At 27.4% G+C, this 21773-nt stretch overlaps 1 protein-coding gene across 2 annotated transcripts in view; it reads right to left on the reverse strand.

Annotated features, from left to right (window-relative positions):
* Window positions 1–21773, reverse strand: part of LOC112692894 (glutamate receptor ionotropic, NMDA 2B) — a 384123-nt gene that overhangs the window by 55193 nt on the left and 307157 nt on the right. The window contains exon 1 of one of the 2 annotated variants that reach the window (XM_025567713.1): window positions 5507–6077. The exons of the other annotated variant lie outside the window; for it this stretch is intronic. Coding sequence (XP_025423498.1) covers window positions 5507–5921 — 415 coding nt within the window. The 5' untranslated portion in view covers window positions 5922–6077. Of the gene's footprint in view, window positions 1–5506; window positions 6078–21773 lie in introns of those variants that run through there. 2 annotated transcript variants of the gene reach the window in all.

The raw sequence follows: 21773 nt of genomic DNA on the forward strand, positions 1-21773 counted from the left end.
TAATAATAATACAATAATAATAAAAAGCGATATACCTAGATTGAGTGAGACTCTATAGTCGGGAATGATTTAGGAATGGTTGAATGGGTGATTAGTGTATGAATTAGGTTTTTTAAGCTTGAAACCAACAAATCATTGCTTTCAAAAAAACGATTTTGAGTGAATGAATTTGGGAGTGGATTAGTTTATATTTCTAAATATGGTTAATGTAGTAGAACTTTTAATGAAGTAAAATGAATATTATAACTTTTAATGTTATAACTTTTGCAACAAAAAAAAGGCATCTAGAATTTGAGAAAATCGGAAATCTCAAGTACCTTTTAACAATATAAACTTCATTAAAATACTTTGAAACTGTAAAATGTCATTAACTAAATAACTAATATTACTTAATGAAAATTTGTTGAAATATTAAATATCGTCAACATTTAATTTTGTAATATTTATAAATCATTTTTGTATATTTCTATGAATTTTGTTTTTTTTTGGCTATAAAGGAAATAACTTGAAACATCTTTTAAAACTCCAGAATAAAAATTGAAAATTGTATGAATATTATTTGACAAAAATATAGCGAATATTTGTGATTTTTATCGTCAAAATATATTATTTGAGTATTCATGCATTTTATTTCGATATTAAGTTCAACTTTTTTCTTTAACCAGTTATAGTTATAAATGAGAAAATTTGTTTTAAACTTTCAAGAAATGTTGTCAAACTAAAATTATTTTATTAACATTATCGTAAAAAACTAAGAATACATGAAAATCCCAGTTTCTCATGAATAGCTCAAAAAAAATCTTTTGAAATATCTATAGAAAAAGATGATATTAGCTTTTAGTGAAAAAAATATATTCTAAGGTTATTTCTTAGTAATATATCAATAATAATATAAATAATACATTTATTAAATTTGATTTTATCGAAAATCAGTATTTCATAAACATTGTTGTATTTATATAACATTTTTCAGTTTTTACAATTACTAAAAAAAACTATTGGGGATTTGAAAACGATTTCTTTCAAAGTACTAACTAGACAACATTTTCGATTGGGAATCTTTTATAATATCAATACAATTCTGCTGGTTGAAATTGCGTATACAGTCTCGAAAAAATAAATAGTACATGACAAAATAATAGTCGATTATTATTGCTGAGGGTGTAAATATTGGTTGAAATTTTAAGTTTTTGCATTATTTTTCCGTTTTTCTCAACCATTTTCCGAATGGTAGAGAAATTCAAAAAAATCACCTTCAAAAAGTAGGTACCAACCGTAACTTATTTCTTATACTTTATTTTTTTATTTGGTGATGATCGGATAAATTGCTCTAGTTGAAATCGTGTACAGAAACGCAAAAAGTATAAATAAACATAAGTCGCAGTAAAACCAATTTTTTCAAAATCTTAAAATACGAGTATATGCTGGTTATTACAGATAGAACAGCTGATTTTAATACATAATATAACATACTTTTCACTTTATGATTATTCACGAAAAGGCGAACAGTGTTAAGCCATACTTTACTTTGATAACCATTAAAAGCGATTCTAATCTATAAATGGAAATGTACAGAAATTATTGATGTAATTGATATGTAACGTATTGAACTACCGTTTTTTCAAAGTATCCGCTACATTTTAAAAACAATCAGATTTTTTGGTTACCATTTTGCGATAAACTTATTACTTACAAGTTTGTCATAAAATACTAAGTTATTAGTGTCGTTGTAACCAATTTAATCATGGTTTATGAACCAGATTCCTGTATTACACCACGCCTAGCTTTACCGTAGATAATTTAGAATCGAATTCCGTGGGGGTTTCTCGACCGTATGCGCACATTGACATTTTACGCATGGTTTCTTGAAATTTCCCGTGTCAAAGGGCTCAAGTTCATCAATGCTCAACATGGAACCGATATCTAATTTAAACTTTATATCATCCTCTAAATAAGAATTTTGCCGGGAAAGATTTTCACGTAAGCCTAGAATTTAAATAGAGTGCCTCGATGAAAGTTTTTAATTCTCTGAATTGTTCGCTACTTACAACAGAATGATACATTTTAAGTGCAGTTGAATTATTCAAACATTGCTTTTTTCTCTGTCACATTCTGTCAAATAAATAGTTTGACTTTAAACGATTTTCACTCGTGTCTATATATATATTTTTTCAATTAATTTTTTTCTATTGAATCATGTTTTTACTTAAAAAGAAAAAAAATAATAATATAACGAGAAAAATCACTGATGGATAATATCTGGTCAACATTCTTTAAAAAATTGGAAACCCATATACGTTATTCTTTAACTCCTAGATAATTTATTTGTACCGAAAAATATTGCGATATTTGGGCATTTAAAATGTGTACTTTTTACTTGATTAAAACAGTATATTATATTGAGTATTGGTAGGTATAAATACCCATAAATTATCCAAAGTCTTGTGTATATATTTATAATCCCGTATCGTTTCTGAGTGCACTTCGTAGAAAGAGTAAATCACTTGTACTGATAATAACATGGTGTTTGAATAATCTCCGGAGTATTAAAATTATATAATTTTTTAATGGTAAATAAGGAAGTAATTTAATCACCATAAAAAATATTTTACCTTAAATATTATACATCAATAAATGTTCTCTAACCAACTATAATAAGTACTGATGAATAAAAATGGATATTGTATACCTAATATTGGCTATTGTAATTTGTTCATACTAATATAAAATTGTTTTATCATTATCTATGTAATAACATAACATGATGACTTTTTAAAAAAATCGTTTTGATTTAATATTTCCGTTTCATCATTTTTTCGTTTTTTTAAAACGGAAACGTTTATAATTACGTTTAAATAATAGCATTTAATAAATGGAAAAATTAATTTAGCCGTTGACGTATGGGGATAGTCTTTAAGGATATTAGCATAAAATCACAATTTCATTAAATATAGTTGCATTTATTTTTCAATTAACATATTAAATGTTTGCTTTCGTACAAAAATGTTTTAGAGGAAATTTGTTTTCACTTTCACGAGTTACTATTGAAATATACTATGTATAAAATGCAATTATAATTATACGAAACGGCTGGCCTACCAATGACAAATTATAGTGATGTTACGTTAAACTAATAAGGCGGAGCTCGTGTGATATAATATAATTAGTTTCATTTGTATTCTCGCTCATCACGAGCATATTCTTCTCTAATTCGACGCACACACGCACGCATGCAGAGATGCAATTGTCATAACTTGTAAATCTTTATGCTTGTTAGAAATATGATTCGGTTGAGAAAATAACTTAATCTCGTGATGTGATATATTAAAACGTCAGTCTAAGAGAATTCAAACCTTCGGGATTTATATATTTTTCGATTCCACTGATTTAATGGGAATTAAGGATTTATAACATAACGTAGGGAAATAGAAAAACAATATTGAGATTTCAGTCGTATAATTATTTTTGAAAATTTTTTTTAGCACCGCAAGTTCGAAGAAATGAAATGTTGACGGTGAGTCACGATTTCGATTGAAACATTTTGTGCGTTTCGGAAGCGGAATTTGGTAAGGTACATTGAAGAGTGTACGGGTAATTGGGGTGAGTTATAATAGATATGAAATAACAATATCGAATTGTTATTACATATTACAAATGAGAAATGTATTTCTGGATTGTTTTATTTGAGAAATTCGATACGTATTGTTTATACATGTACATATCCATACATATTGAAAAACGATATTATTCCAGTGATATTGGAAGCGGCTAGATCACGTACAGTAATAAAGGCACATGGGTTTAGGGTTGCAAATATTATAACATTAGAATGTAAAAAAAAAAAAAAAATATGCCTATACAGGACCAATCGTTAAAAATAAGTCATCGTTCGTCTTCGATGAAAAAAAAAAAGCTATGATGAGTAAAATCGTTTACATCAAACAAAAATTGATTATTAAAGAATTTGATTACGAATTTTTGACCGCACCCTTGAATCTATTGTGTTATTTTTACATGGTCACATAAGCAATAATACAAAATGTGTTACCCGACATAATCGTGATATTTTTGTTCAAATTTATACATTTATTATTTATTTATTCGTATACCAAAATATATACAAATTAATTCACACAAATTGACCGTTGCGGTTCGGTCGTAGTTCAAATTGGATGTTTTCATAATGTATTTGAAAAATAAGTAAAGCTTAGAGAATTTCATAATACATGAAAACATTGTCATTTTTCATTTTTTTATGTGATCTTAAAGTTCTTATATATTATAATACATTATTTATTTATATGATATTATTTCTTATTTATTAGTTTCTTATATTTATAAAGTTTTTTACATGCTTAATAGGATGGGATAATTTTATTTAAGGAATTTTCTGTATCTCAAGTAAAGTGTCACAAAAAAAAAAAAAATTAAAAATTAATTCGTCTTAAGAGTAGAATTGAATTATTACATAAATATATTACACATTTTGTTTGTGCTACTGGAGACGGATGTTGAATAAGACGCGTGATTGATACAGGTATTACTAAAAGTACCTACATTTTTCATATTTTATTTAATTTGACAATATTTTAGAACAAATTTGTTTTAAAAATATCTCATATAAACCACATAATTGTGTTGTATAGGAGTATATTTTCATAACGAATAATGTATTTAGTTCTTAATAGAATAATGTTTATTTTATGGAGGTCAATTTTTATTATTCTCTTAAGAACGAAACTATTCGGTTTTCGATACTTTTTTTTTTTGAGAATATTTTTTTATCCATAATAGCGGTGGAAATAAGGATAAGCTCGGAGAGTTTCACGAAGCATATAGAATTATTTGAAGAGCTAAATATTAAAAGTATTTAGTTATTTGGTGTGCTTTTAAAAGGCGATAAGCCGAATTTTTCAATTTTTTGATAAACGTATAAGAAAAAATAACCAAAAAAAAAGTAAAATGTACATTATAACGGTTATATTTTGTATTAATGAAACATGACATTTGGTACAAGTCATCATTAGTAAATATAAAGCCAGCTACAGAATGTAAAATTTTCGTTTTTTAAGAATTTATTTTTGAAAAAAAAAAAGAAGAAAAAATCGCCGACAGTATCTGAACGAGTAGTGGTATAAATTTTGGCGAAATATTACTGGGTACAATTTTAATTATGTTTTTCGCGAGAAATACTGTCCGTCGCCCGGATTATATTCAGTGAAAATGTTTTCGCCTTTTTTAAGTCCCTAGACAATACCATGCACTTGGTCCATAACATGGGGACGCGCGTGGCTAAAGTTCACCGGAACGAGTGGATGGAACGTGCGATTATTCAAAAAAAAAGTAAATGCGTACGGATATCCCTTAAAGGGTAGTGGTACGGAGTGCACTTCCGGTTAGAGAGGTAAGGGGTTGGTCATTGTAAGACGGAAAGGATTCGTCTTATACGTCCGAACAATAGACAGCTTTTTTCGGTGGTGGTAGTGGAGGGGGGTTGTACACCAACCTGTAGGACTGGGTGTCAACGACATCATCCGGTATCTCACGTTTTGTGCCTCGAACTCGTACAGCTTGCTGAAGTTCATTGTGTGGTTCTTCTTGTATGCTTTGTTGATGCCGTGCATGGCGTCGTGTATGGCTCGCAGGTAGCCACGCACGCCGAAGCTCGTCTTAGGCACCAGCATGCCCACGTTCAGGTCCATGTCGGGTTGGCCGACCACGTGCCGGTGGTGCGACGTGGTACGCGACCCACCGACGCCCACACCGCTGGTGCCCCGGTGCTTCCATCGGGTGCCGCCGCTGTCGTCTCCAGACCGTACGACGGTGACCGACGACAAAGAGTCTACACTGCCGCAGCCGTAGCATAACAGCAGTAGCAGGATGGCGACAGCCACTCGGATCAAGGACAGCCGTAGGGACATGCGATGTGTGCACGGTACGACACGCGTACGCGGCGCGCGCGCTGCGCGCGCTCACGTCAGGGACGACACGACGGGGACGCGGGGATCGCACGGCGTGTCGGTAGTGCAGCGGGCAGACGAAAACACGCGCGTGTTGTGCGATTCTCGCGCGTGACGAGCTACTGGACCCGGGGCGGAAATCGAGAGCGAAGCGATTTCGGCACCTTTCTCAAGCCGTTGCCCTGGCGACCGTAGCCGTCGCCGCCGCCGCCGAATTCGGTGTGCGTTCTGCGCGTGTTTGGCGTGATGCAACCAAAGGCAGCGGTGGTGGCAGTGGCGGTGGTGTAGGGTATGCAATGTTCGGGCCACTACCACCACCTCCACTACCACCTCTACCGCCGCCACAATCGCCGTCTTCGAACGGGGGTATATTTCCGTCGACGTCAAGACGCACCCACTAACGCCACCGCCCGAACCGGATGTGTAAATTCCGTATATTCGATCTCCACCAACACCCCCGCTACCATCTCCTTTCCCCCACCACCAAGGCTGTCAATTATTACTCTCCAAGGGTCCTATACACTCGAGTGACTGTCGTCGACACAGTCGTTTTATACCTCGTTCGATCCTAACACTGGTACAGCTGACGAATGTGACCGTACGTACACATTATACTTATGGCCGCCGCGTGTTTTTCGCTATTTTCTATTCCCGCACTGCCGTGTACTGTCTGCCCATGTCTTATTCCATCCGATAGTTCAATTCTATTTTACCCGTCCTGTTGTTGAACTCGAAATTTACACACACACACACACACACACATACACATACACACACACTTAATATTCCGGTACACGTAACGCACTCGTGTGATGCGATGCGTTTATGCAGCAGCGGAGAATCGGTCGTTTGTATTTCTAACACGCGCATGAAGTACTCATTTGATGATACGTGTATCAACGAAAAAAGGAAGAATACAGTGTCTTACGTTCTTAAACGAGTTTAAAAAAATTACAGAACAAAAAATATTAGGACCCACCGTCCCATGAAACTGCTTGCCATATGAATGGTATCGAAGTTGCGTGACGGTTGTGATTGTTTAATGAATAAACAATTTTTTTTTCTTCCGGACGTTTCACATCGAAATCGTAAAAATCGTATTATTGTTTACTCGAACAAATAGCCTTTTCAAGTTTTCTTTTTAATTTTTCGTTATGTGCGCGTGTTACTGCGTAATAAATCTGGTCGAGAATGATAAATATTAATGAACGTTTTTGTTTTAAATGCATTTGAAAGTAAAATTACACACAGTTATATATACCTAGACCCGAGAGATTTCGGATTATAAGATGAACCATCATTATACTGCGATATTGTTTTCGACCATAAATCGTAGGGCTGTCAAGATTTTATAAACACATTCCCTTCAAAATTTATTCATATCAAACAGGGGACAATTGTCATGTTATATGTTAAATCCTCAGGTCATTATAAAATAATAAATAGTATAATTATTTATATGTGTTTTCATACCTCTCAGTTGCATAGTACACAATAGGGAGTGAGTACTCGAAACGGAATCTGTATGAAACGGAAATGCTTAAACCTTATTATAGTGATGCATAACTACTTTTAACGCGAAAGGAATATTGAGTATCGAATTCAATTAAACACAATCATCCCTACGTGACAAAATTATAAGCGCTTCGTTAATCGTGCAAAAAAAATATATCGAAGAAAAAGTCAAAAAAGAAATATTTTGGGACTCACGTTCTTTTAATATAATTATCATAAGATTTAGAAACGGTAGAATGGGGATAAGAAATACGTAACGAATCGTTTTTATGTATATGGAGTAGGATAATTTATCGTTATACTGGGGCGATTAAAAGCAAATACATTTTCAAGGTACAAATATCTCTATTTATAATTAAAAAGTATTATAGTTTCCAAACAAATTATAAGAAAAAGCTAAAATTGAAGACTGTATAAACAACGTTCAATATTTAAATAACGTTTTATTAAAGAAAATAAAACAGTACCTACTTGACATTTATTTCGGACTAAAGGCTAAACACTAATATTAAAAACTGCTAAAAATAGCAGTAATTATACATACAGTTAGAATATAATTATCACAGCAAATATTCGCTTTTATTTGAGTATCAAGAAGAAACTTTTCACAGAAAATAGAAAGCTATATTTTCCTCGAAACAAAAGTATTTTTAGCAAAACGGCAACGCTAAAAAAAACGTTAATATACATTTTGAGTACAGAAACAATCGGTGATAAACGTGCAGAAAATTTCAAAAACCATATTGTTTGAATTATTATAAAAATATATTAAATTAATGGTTATTACATTTTATTTTAATATTAATTATGATGACTATCTACCTGTATATATATATTTTAATATTACTCGTACTTTATTAGAGCGATATGTATTATATATTTGTAGTTTGTAATATTTTGCACTAAAATAATTAAGTACCTAATGTAATTTCATCTTATAATTATCAAAGTGTTTGCAATTTGTTTATAAAACAAATAAAAAATTGTGCTGTAGATCAGGGGTGGGCAACTGGCGGCTCGCCATATAATCATATAATTTAAAATTTATCGTCTATCGATAAAATACATTTTATCTGGTATTAAACATCGTTAAACGTCTAAATGTCATATATAATATGTATAGTATACGAATAGGTTTCAACCATAGCTTTTTATACCGAACTATTTAACTATATCAGTTTCTTTGTATCTTTCGTGTTGTGCTGTTGTGTGTTGAATTTATTATTTTCGTATATGAGTTACGCCAAATTTATAAAATTGCCAATTTCATGAAAACAACAACGTTATCGCCGAATATGTATAATCGCATTTTGGCTATCAAATTCACGAAATCGGAAAATTTTGATTGCTGATTTCGTGAATTAGGCAGCCTTTTTCTGCCGATTATATGAATTCGGTAACATATTATCATGATATAATTACAAATAGTGGCTTATGGAAGTAATTGAAAATGTCTTCCCTCCTTTAAAAGTTGATGACAATGTGCTGGTGTCAATCCCGTCTGTGAATCGAGCGCGAGGTGATGCAGTCAACCTTCTTGCAGTTATCATAGAAAAAAGATTGCAAATTTTGTATTGGGACTAAAGAAGGGATTTTAAGCACATGGCTGGAGTGGAACAGTTTGGCAGGTACAAAGTACTGTTCCCTGACGACTGCAGACGTTCAACGAAATTAATATTCATTACGGGAACTTGTTTAATTGGGGTCAGTTGAGACCAGACAAGGCTATTGATTGACTATATATTGACGTACTTATCGTACGAATTGCACATCTAAAAAGTGCTCACGTAAAAAAAATAATATGACGTGTAATTCGGCGTGTAACGTAGGCCATACTTGCCAAAATATTTAAATATAATACAATTTTTTTTATTTACTTATTTTACATATTAAAATGTATTTATTATTTTATTATATTTCCGGTGTTTTACACATTTATTTAAATTAAATTATGCTTAATAATTTTTTAAGAAGGGCCTTGCCGAATTCACGTATTCGGCGACAGCATTGTTGATTTCATAAATTCGGTTTAACATATATAAATGATAATTAAAATACATATTTTGAATGATTTTTTTTTGTTTTCCATACTCCGGCCCTCTGGATTTTAATTTTTTTAAAATTGACCCTCTAGTAATTTTAAGTTTTCCATCCCTGCTATAGATGATAAAACTTTTTTTTAAAAAAATGAAGCAATTTCAATTTTTAAAGTTGATATGCTAATCTTCAAAGTATCTGAATCTATAAATAAAACCATTGATATTGTTTTTAGAATTTTCTTAGTCTGAACTCTATACTTAAGATCAGGGCGTAATTTATTTTACAAACAAAATATTTTTAAATTTAAAATAATACAAACATCACAACAACTTGAATGATTAAGTTATTTTATAAAAACATAAAAGCTAGTAATGGAATAAAATCATTTTGAGTATGTTTTAGTTCACTTTAGTTATAAGTTATTGTAAAAATTAGATGATGTGTTTTTCATTTGTTATAAATATTTTACTAGTTGAATGAAATAAAAATTATTTCAAATATTTTAGTTATTTAAAAGAAAATTAAAAACTTGAAAACAGTGAACAATGGATTTTTTTTTGAGTATTATATACATTAAAAACTATCATAAAACCGCTGGGTATAAGTTATGCGTATTTATTTTTAATGAAAATAATAAGACGTAAGTAACTTGAGTGTAGTTGTACATAATACTTTTTTAAAAAGTTAATAAATAAATGTTTTTTTTAAAATAACTTTTGAATTATCTGGTTACCAAATTGATATACATAAGTACCAAGAACTTTAAAGTAATAGTATTTATTTATAATACAAAATTAAGTAATATTTTTTTATATAAACGGATTATAATTTAATTTTTGTATTGGAGATATATATATATATATATATATATATATATATACATAAAAAAATAAATATTTTGAAATTAATATATAACGACACGCATAATAGAAGCTATTGAATTTCATATAGAATTTATTAATTTTTACTGGATGAAAAAAAATAAAAATATTTTGTGAACTATTTCAAGGGATTAACAAAACTGATTTTATACGTTTTTACGAGTTAATAAAAAATAATAATATGATTATTGTATGTTCTTAAAATTATTAAACTATATTTATTTTTGATTTTATGTACATTTATGTTTGGTTTTTATTTCTAAACAAATAAATACCTTATCATTTTGCTTAATAAATTTAACAGATATATTCACAAAATTGTGAATAATTTATCGAAGTAAAAAATGTACGGATTGTATAAATTAATTATTAATAGTGATGTACTTGTGAATTATTTTAAAATTTTGTTTATATAAAAACTCTCTTTTAGAATAATATTAATTAATACTTTGTTAAAAATATTATTTCACTATTATTTCATAGCGAGGCAGATTTTATGTTTGTATTGTAGTCAGTTTCTTTTGTCAACAAATAATGTATATAATGAATATAAACTTCGTGTTGGGGTATGAGTTGAATTATATTTTCATGCATCTACGTTTAAAGGAGAGATTTTAAATCATACCCTTAAAATTCTGCTCTCAAAGAAACTTATAAATATATATTTTATTATTTTTCTTTATTACAAAAATCGCGATTTATACTTCCAGTGGTATTATGGAACTGAACTCTTATTAATTATAATTTGATTTTAATTTAGTATTTTCGTTTAAGAACTAAGAATCGCATTATTATAAAATATCCATACGAGTGAGTATGATTTTTATAAAAAATGTGTTAATTTTAAATTATAAAAGTTTCATTATATTTTATTACAGACATGATAAAAAAACTAAATCAGATGGAATAAATATTGAAGATATTTATTCGAATAAATGTAACATAAACGTATAAATATAATATGATAATTGTTAAAGCTATTTTACTTTTCTATCAATTACAGAAATAGGTTTTTAACGAAGATCCTAAAAAGAATTAATATTGACACAAGTGTCATTTTCGTAAAATCTACAATAGTAAATATTAAGAGCAGTTATTTTTTATCATGGGTTTATTTTAAAAACGTATTCCATTATTCAACTACTAATATTATTATTACTATTATTATTATTATTATTATTATTATTATTATATTATTATTATTATTATTATTATTATTATTATTATTATTATTATTTTTATTATTATTATTATTATTATTATTATTATTATTATTATTATTATTATTAATATTAATAATTATATAAATTAGTAAGGTGTCATTAAAATTTGAAATTGTTCAGTCTCTAAAACGCATCAAGGCCGTATCGAAGAAATAAATATGGTTTGTTTAATAAACACGGAATATTTAATCGTTTTTTAAAACCTAATTTGTGTAATTTATTATGTCATGTCACGACAGTGTAATATTATTAATACCTTTAAAGCCCTTGAGTTCTGGGTATTAATGCACGTGTACTGAGAATTTCATCATAGTACCTGTTTAATCACTCAAAAGGGCAATAATTCCATCAAGAGTTCACAACAGTAGTTGTGCACGTGAGCCGATTAAAGGCTCATACATTTTTTTTTAAGTTTCATCGGTTTTTGTTTTAACATTTTGATCCGTAGTAAAACGGTTATCGCTGCTATTATTCACTAGCATTTTTCACATTTTGCGTGTGCAGATAAATTTTAATTTTTTTTTTATATTTAGAACGTCATTTACAGATTAAACACAATAAGGTTTTTGGAACGGTGCGTTACAACAATAGAGTGCCAAACGGCCAACCACTTTCCACCGTTCTGATAATTTTCGATTGTATTGGTGAGAATGCCCCCCACGGCCAAACGAAGCTCTCCACGAGTCGATAATATTTACTGAACACGCAGGATACTCTACTTTTTGTAGAGAGAAACTACGCTATACTATCGGTGGTAGAAAAACTGTAATTTATTTTTTTGACATCGGCCTGTGTTATTTTCTCATGCCTACAATCGCGTCGTTTGCAAAACCAAATTCTATGAATATGTCTTAGGACTGGTGAGGAAACAACCCAACGTTTTACATATATTTTAATATTTTACTTACGTTCGAATTTGCATTCGTATATAACAATATTTAATGCGATTCTGTTGCATGGTTAAAAATATTTAAGGCCCGTCGCTACTAATTATAGCCATAGGTGTTTGTCCGGTGTAATAATGAAGTGTCCATAACAGTTCTCAAAGACAGATGTTTATTATTGATGATTCTTTTCCGATAATTTAATTTACTGTTGTAGTTAGAAGTATACGAAATAATTTATTTAAATTGAATGGTAGAAATATTTTCGCCAAATAGAAGTTCTAGAATACTGTAGAAATACTGATAGTACAACGAATGTATTTCACGGTGATAAATATTTAGACCTACGAAAAATGGAATGAAAATAATAAAAATTGTCTTCAAAGTCATACTTTGTAAGACTTTTTTTTTCATTTCTACACTATAACTATTTATAATATATACAGGAATGCAGGACTGTATTTTCAAAATATGGTGTGTTTGAAATTTCGAACAAAGTTTACAAGCTACATTGGAATTTTAAGACGCAAAAAATGTTGGACGAAGAACACGAGTACGAGTAAATTAATTTTGTTTTAGTATAATAACGTAACGCTATAATACGCACAACTATTTATGTATATATAACAGAGGTTCCCAACCTTTTTTGACTCATGGCACCCTTTATTATTTTCTAAAAATTTGGAGGCACTCTATAGTCTATGCCCTATACTCTATAGTTTATATCGAATACGCAATAGTAATATATGGTATATTTAAATTTATATTTTCTAAATTTAGTTTTATTTAGCATTAATAAAAAATAAATATAAGATAAAGTCACAAGTATTTCACCGTAAATAACTTTAAAATAGTTCACATCAAATCTATAGCAATCGAACCAGTATGAAAATTAAAAGAGATTGAACATCTCAGTATTACTATGTAAAAATTATGTATTTCATAATTATTACATTAAATTATATTGTATATACCTAATTAATTATACACAATAGGTTTTATACTATAGACATAGAGTATAATCTGTTTTATTACTCACAGTGCTATATTTTTATGAAGGCGTTTAAAAATAAATATATGTTTAAAATATTTTTGCGGCACCCTGGTTGGGAACCTTTGGTGTATAAGATCATTATGAGAAACAAAATTTTGCTCTTCTGAATTTCGTACATTTATGCCGTAATAGTTGTATAGTAATATCATCTAAATCCATAGTTATAATATATGGCATGCAAATATTCGAAAAAACTAATAAATAAATAATCGATTCTGATAAGGCAATTAATCAAATAATTCAAATGACATTTTTCTTGAAATTAATTTTAATACTAAAATTTTTGAAAATGTATTTTCTTATTGATATTTACTAATCATATAAATTCACAAAACGTAATAATACTTATATACATGAAATTAATATAAATATAAGATAAATTACTGGGATTCTCTTAAAATGATTAAAATAATTTTCGTTGTATGGACAAAGATTACAATTGTATGTACTCAAACTGTTCATGTTTGTTTAAAAAATTATTCAAACTGTTAATATTTAATATTGACTGATTACTGGTTCAAGATTTACTCAAAAAGTATAACGATAAAAAAAAGAAATGCGTCAGTGACAAAACCTCATTTTTAAGTTTTTTTTTTATGTGTTAATAAACTTGTTCTCTTATAATATTTTAACAGGTTATACCAATTATATTATGTTTTATAATTAAAAAATAAATAAATAAACATTAGTAATTTCGACGTTTTTTTATTAACCAATGTAACGTTTTTTTTTTTTTTTTTACGTTGAAAAACATTTTTATTTACATGTTTGTTATGTCAATTATAATTAAAGTTTATTCATGAAATATATACAAAAAATTAATGCTATGTGTACTACTTCCGCTTTACGTTATATTGATCAGATCATTAGCGGTATACTGGCATGTAACCCCTATCGTTGAGGTTGGATCGATGTCTCTCGTTTCATTTCACGACAATTTAGAGTGATTTTAAAGTTAATGAGCCAGAAGTGATCTACTATATATAAGAAAAATTCTTGAAAAACGTGTTTTGCAATGATATCCTTTTGAAATTTAGTGGCGACTATTTCTAAGTGCAATTCGATGATAATCTGAAAAATAAAACCATTTTCAAAGCATGATTGTGTGAGAAAGTTTAGTATTTAAATAATCTAGTGACGTTGAAACATTTTTAGCCAAGAGAAGAAATATTTTTGCGAATATCTTACTCGAATTAATTTGAAAACTTAAAAGCGATTAATAATGCAAATTATTATTTTTCCATTAGATTCTAAGAAGGAACTCATTTGAAAGGATGCTTTGACAGTATATTTATTAGTAAAACCTTATATAATATAATACGCATATTGCACTTATTTTTATTATCCAACAGTCATTTGAAAAACCTCATTTTTGTCCTTGAAATCTAAATATTTAGTTTGAAAATGAGAAGGCCTATTAAATAGTAGTATATATTATAAAAAAAACACATTACGATATAGTGCTATTTTCAATCAAAATAAATGAAAATACATAATATATATTATGCCAAATATTCTTAATAATATTTCCTTATTTTTTCAGGCTATGTAACTAGAAGTTTAATATCACAAATTTATGTTAATTTTTTAGGATTTCGATAAGTGTTTGGAATAAGATTATAGATTATTTAATACAAAATATGGCAAAATATGAAATTAGCCAATTAACCCATCTTGATTATAATTAATTTTATATTTATATATATATATATATATATATATTTTTATTATTATTGACAGTTTTATCAAGTCTTTGGAAGTCTATGGAATAGGAAGATAAATAATGTTTTTACGTTGAGACGCAATTCATGTTCAGTGAATCTATTAGAAAAATTCCAATGTACCTATACCGTATCTATAATGTTACTAGTATTATTATAGTATTATATTTTAACTTCTTTAAGATTATAAAAAATAATTTTTAATTGATTGTCAAATTATTAATTATTAAATTATAAAATATCTCACAAATAACAAACCATTTAAAATACGTATATTTATTTTTAATTTTCTGCCATTACTCTTTTATTTCAAGCGTACTCTCTTATACATTTTTATGTATTTCCAGGGGTTTGAATACTTTCGGTTGAAAACGCTGCCTTAGAACTTTAAATTATCAAGATTTCACTGTAAATACAAGCATTATTATTATGTATGCAAATTATTCGAGTAAAATATTTTCATGGGCATAAAGAAATATGTACTCAACAATAAATAAGCAAAGAAGATCTCTGATGATTATAAATAGATTAAACAAAATTGTTATCTAAATATTTTTATTCTTCTAATTATTTTCATTAAAAAAAAAAAAAAAAAAAAAAATGTATTGCTGATGTTCTTGGATTATAAGAAGCTTATTTTAAGTTAATAACATTTAAAATATTTACACAATAACTATGGCTATTGGATGATACAAGTTAAATTCCTTATTAAATGTTTTACTAGTACAGTTCAATTTTTCTTTAAAAATGAAATAATTAATTAAACGATTTTTTTGTATACGTTTTAAAATAACCGATTTAATAAAATAAACTTAAAATGTGAATTCAAAATGAAATTAAATAGTTTGAAAGGAAAAATTACTAGAATACTAATGTAAATTGACATATATTTACAATGTATTTATAATGAAATAATCAATTTAAAAAAGATTACCATTTTTTTTTTTTTTTTTGTTAAATTATTAGGTTTAGTTGTAGGAAAATAAATATTTGCTTCGTTGAATATTTCGATAACGATTTTTTTTAAGTCAACGAATACGAACAAATCTATAATTGGTCAATGTGTCCACGAATTTAACAACAAAGAACAATGTTTCGTTTGAGCTTATACAAAAAAAAAAAAAAACCGTAGTATTTTGAAATACGAGTTTGTTATAATTAAAAATGTACAAAGAATCAAATGTCAACTAAGCGAAACCTTCAAGAAAAAAAAATTAATATGTTTTGATCTAAACATCTTATTATATTACTTATAAATTAATTAAAATACGAGTAATGAATTCGATTTATAATTCTACTATTACTACGTGGAAGCTTTATTTTTAGTATTTGATCTGCAAATAATGTATTTCTTTAATATTAAATACTTATAAATTTATTTAAAATCGTATTTATAAATTTACTTATATATTCTATTTATTTATCGTAATTATATTAATAAGTTTAAAATAGTCTTAAAATAAATCAAAAGTTTTCGTAGAGGAAAATATAAATATTTAGTACTTAGAACTATCTCTCATTAGTATTCGACGTATTATTATGGTTATTTAGATGATCAGCTATAATAAATAGTCTCATTAAATAACTTTTTTTAAATAATTTATATGTATAATTTATGTATAATATAACAAGAAAAAAACAAGAAAGTTTTTCTATAGATAGGTAAATACTGATTGTACAGTTATCATTCTTCTTAACATTAATACGTTGGTGGATAGTAGAGTAATATTACTGCTATAACTATAACCTCAAAAATTGGTGCCGAGGGACACATTCAAATATTATTGCTATAACAGTAATATAAAACCGTCAAAAAATGACATTACTGCTTGAACAGTAATTTTTTCCATAGTCTTATTCTATAAAGGATACAGGTTATATTGTCTCAGTTTAATGAAATAGACTATAGGGAATTGACAAAATAAAGGTGAAATATAAATAAAATTATATATTTAATTTTGTCTATTTATAAGTTTTTTTTATTTTTCTTTCTACATCTATTTAATTTTATATTTCTGCAAATCTATAATTTTTTACCATTATTATATATTTATATCAAGGATACATAATATTATGAGAATATATATATGTGTCTGTGTGTATGTGTATGTGAACAGCAATATTAGTATACTATTATGGAAAAGATAAATTAGTATCTTCAGTGTTGTTTCCATAATTGTTTGCATTCAAAATGTCATCATTAAAGAGCAGATTTAATTGATATTACAACTTTTTATTGATATCCAGTAAATCAAATCTGATTAAATATGTATACGAATCAGATTATTTACAGTCTTCCTATTTAATTTAATGATGTAATTTTTTGGAATTTTCAACGATTTTGCAATTTTTTGTAACTAATTAACCTCACGTCATAAAATATACAAATTTTTATTTCCATAGTAATTTTACATAAAAAATATAACTACGATGTAAATTGTTACAAGTAGTTAAATGTAGTTTAGGATTTTTAAAATTATATTTATCTGAGTTATCTACAAAACTCACAAGTTTAGAAGAATGAAATAGTCAATTACTTAATAGTTTAAACATATTTAGTATAAATACTAAATAAATAAAGAAATAAATAATAAAAAAATACTAACTAAATAAAAATATTTAGTATAAATATTTCTATAAATATACCAGGTCCCAATGGATAAATAGTTAAAGATAAATTAAAATATGTTTTAGAAAAAAAATGAAGGATATAAATCTATTAAAACTTACTCTCAGATTATGATAGGAAATCAAAATGTTTATTTAGATACATCACCTAATTTTTTAAACTATTTTAAATATGCATCGATTACAAGTGTCGACGTTGAACGTATTTTTTCATTATATAAACATATTAGGGGCGTATTTAGAATTACTTCTAGGGGGAGGGCGATTCAAATTATTTCTTTAATTCAGGCTCAAAATGTACAAGTAAAATTTTTGGTAATATTTATATCAGGTGAATCCTTAATATTTGTGGTTTTTTTTTTTTTTTTTTAATCTAATGCCGCATTCACTTATAATGGTTTTTTGTGTAGTTATTTTTTAACACCTATCTGTGTTTTGAAAGATTCGCTTGTATTTTATCTAATTTTTTACTAAGTATGGAATGGGTCTTCAATCAAAATAATATATTTTATTTATCGTAATGGGATATATAAACGTTATAAGTAATTGAGCGTTTAACGCTATAAATAATTTAAACGTTATTCAATTTAAATGTTTAAACGTTATACAAATTTAAACTTAATGAAACGTTTTAAAATATAGTAATACTATAAAATAAATCATAATTATTGTTTCTTAATAAAATACTCATTACTTATATAAAAATTATCTTCGTCTAAATATTTTTGAGAGAGGGGGAGGGGATGATTTCCCCGATCAACCCCACTCAAATACGCCACTGAAACATATTTTAAGTAACAGACGATGCAATCTTCAAGAACACAATTTAGAGATGTATATAATTATAAATTTTAATTTAGAAAAATTATATATTTTGTAAATAATATATTGATGTCCATAATATTATTTAAGTAAGTAATTAATGATTATATATTTTATTTGATTTTACTATATAATTTTAATGTATTTCATTGCAATTTTGGCATCTTTTTAGTGCAATTTTAAGATATTTTTAATGCAATTATATCCGGTCTTTAGTCATCATAAAATGAAAATCATCGAAAAAAAATATTAATAAGAATTGAGATGAATTTATATTTCAATTGTAACAAATTATGCTTTCCATTTATAATAAAGATAATTAATTTTAATTATTTTTTATAATAATAGGTTATTCTATAAGTTAATTATTATAAAAAAAATACTCATAAATAAATAAAAATAAATTTATATATATATATTATTGCTATAGAAATATTTTAAACATTGTAACATACGTAAATTACACGTTGGTATGTTTAGAAGTATTACTGTTATAACAGTAATTAAAAAGTGATTTTATTCGAACGAACAAATCAGTTTTTACTAACTAAAAGTTTTTATTTTTATATTTAAGTGTGAATTTGTTAATAAAGAAATTAGTAATATGGTACATACCGGTATAATTTTGAATAAAAATTATAGTGTTGATTAAACAGTATCGAATACTTGATGGTGAAATAAATTTTTTTTTAGTATTTAATAATATTAAGTATTTTCGAATATCCTGATTGAATTTAAACTTTCGGTACCTAAAAGCGGTTGTCGAGTGAAGATCCGTAGGAAAGAGATCAAGTGGAAGCAGATGGACGGGATAAAGCAAGACTTAAAATAAGTGATACCAAATTGGGCAGAATAATTACAGAATCGAGAAAAGTAGAAGGAAGTATTAATAATGGCAAAAATTATAAAGAGTTGTGATACAAAAAAAAAAAAAATAACAGATAGGTACCTATAACTTATTGTTAAGTCATTGTAATTCATTTTATGTATTTAATTAGATACAGATTTTCATCAATTTTTTTTATAACTACAAATAAATAAACTTCAATTTTAGAGCACGCTAGATCATAAAATAACCTATTAAATTAGATTTACACCTTACGGCTTTTAAATTTTTTTATTCAAATAGTTTGAAAAATAGCTTATCATTTTAGATTTATTATTATAATTTATTAAATAACTATCGATCAAACACTTCCAATTATTTATACATAATCTTTCAGAAAATAAAGTCATGGCTACATAATGGTTATCCACCTACTTACTATACAATATAAACACTGTCGAATATATGGACACGCTATCAATTCATGACATGGCTAGATAACAACCGGCCGTTCCACGGCATCAAGCCGGTTTCTCTGACTCGGGCGATCGCACCGTCTGGGTGTGTTCGCGACCGTTGCGGGGTCAAGTACTCCACTTCTTTTCGTACGAGACGGTTTTTGTTTTGGTCTCCAATTTTTTTTATACCGCCGGTCGTCCAGCTTCGACATCGTGCGTTGGTCTTATACTGCCGGTCTTCTGTTTGGTCCAGTGTGCGTTTGAGACGACAGTCTTCTCTACCGTCAGACATGTAGAATTTATGCGCTCATTGTTGGGTGTGGTATTCTTACCATCACGTGGTGTTCACCGACGTCCGTACCAGTTGGCCAGCCATCGTCGTGTGCATTTGGTGATATTGGATTATTATTATCATTAATTATTGTCTTTGTATTATTATTATTATTTCCCCCCCCCACCTTGGGCGCCCGTTCCTATAATTTATATTAATTCAATTAATAGTCAATATTACGGCGGTGCTGATGGTCCGTCTTCAGTTGTAACTGTGTTTACGTTATTTATTCTGATATTTATTAAGTTCACCTTTTCCCTATTCTACCGTTGCGGTGGTTTTATTGTTTTTCGTGTTCAGCCAAAAATACTCACACTAATTAAAGTGGGTCAAAAAACAGTCAATGTAAAAGAGTCCGGCAGCGGACACCTCTGGCGGTATTCGTGGAGGTCTCGATTACAAACACGACTAAACTAAAGTCTAGAAAATAATTATTCGTTTTTGATCCTGCTATAATTACAATTTTACTCAAATATTAATTTACAAAACAAATTATAATTTTATTGAAAATGTTTTATTAATAGGAAAAAGGAATTCATTGTATGTATTCATCGGATTATTTTTGAAATTAAATACCCTTAATAACTTTAAATTGACGTCGAATGTGTCATGTTTTATATAAAACTGTATTTCTCATAGCATTATATATTTGATAGTTTCTAGTGTGTTTATGATAAAAATGAATGAAATTTGTAAATAATATATTTTGGTTATTTGATAATTTATGGAATATTAAATATTAGTAATTTAATTTTATACACAAAGTCGTTAACTATCAAATTGAATAAATAATAAGTTGTTTACAAATAATGTATACTTTTATTGAAAAATGCATATAATTCTACAGTTATCTATAAAATAATATTGTAATCAATTGATAAGAATTTTTAGTTTCAATAATACATATTATTGTGATGGTAATATATAAGCATAACATAACATCACATTATTATATATGATTTTTTTAATTCCAATAAAAAGTGTAAATTATTACTAATATTTATAATATATCACCTTTTGAACATTTAATATTTTAATAATTTAACTATTTATATTTAACCAATATTGTTGTTTTTCAATTAGTTTTTAATTATATGTTATTTCAATTTATTTGAAGTCTACTTTAATAAAAGTCAGAATAAAGCATGAAACAATATAAAACAGAACTTTGCAGTAATGTCTTTGATAAAAGTAAAAGAAATAAAATAAAACACAATTCATTTTTTTGTCAAAACCATAAAAGAATTTTCTATTTCATTGATTAAAAATTAAAGAAGGATATGTTTGAGTATAAAATATTTCGTGTAAAACTGTTTTGATGGTCAAAGTTATTCACTAAGTCAACATTATTTTAATGAATTACGAGAGATAATATTTACTTAAGACAATTTAAGACAATTTTATGGTTAGTTATTATTTTAGAAATTTTA

Source organism: Sipha flava, unplaced genomic scaffold (genome assembly GCF_003268045.1).
Source record: "Sipha flava isolate LNK unplaced genomic scaffold, YSA_version1 78_pilon_pilon, whole genome shotgun sequence".
Lineage (NCBI taxonomy): Eukaryota > Metazoa > Arthropoda > Insecta > Hemiptera > Aphididae > Sipha > Sipha flava.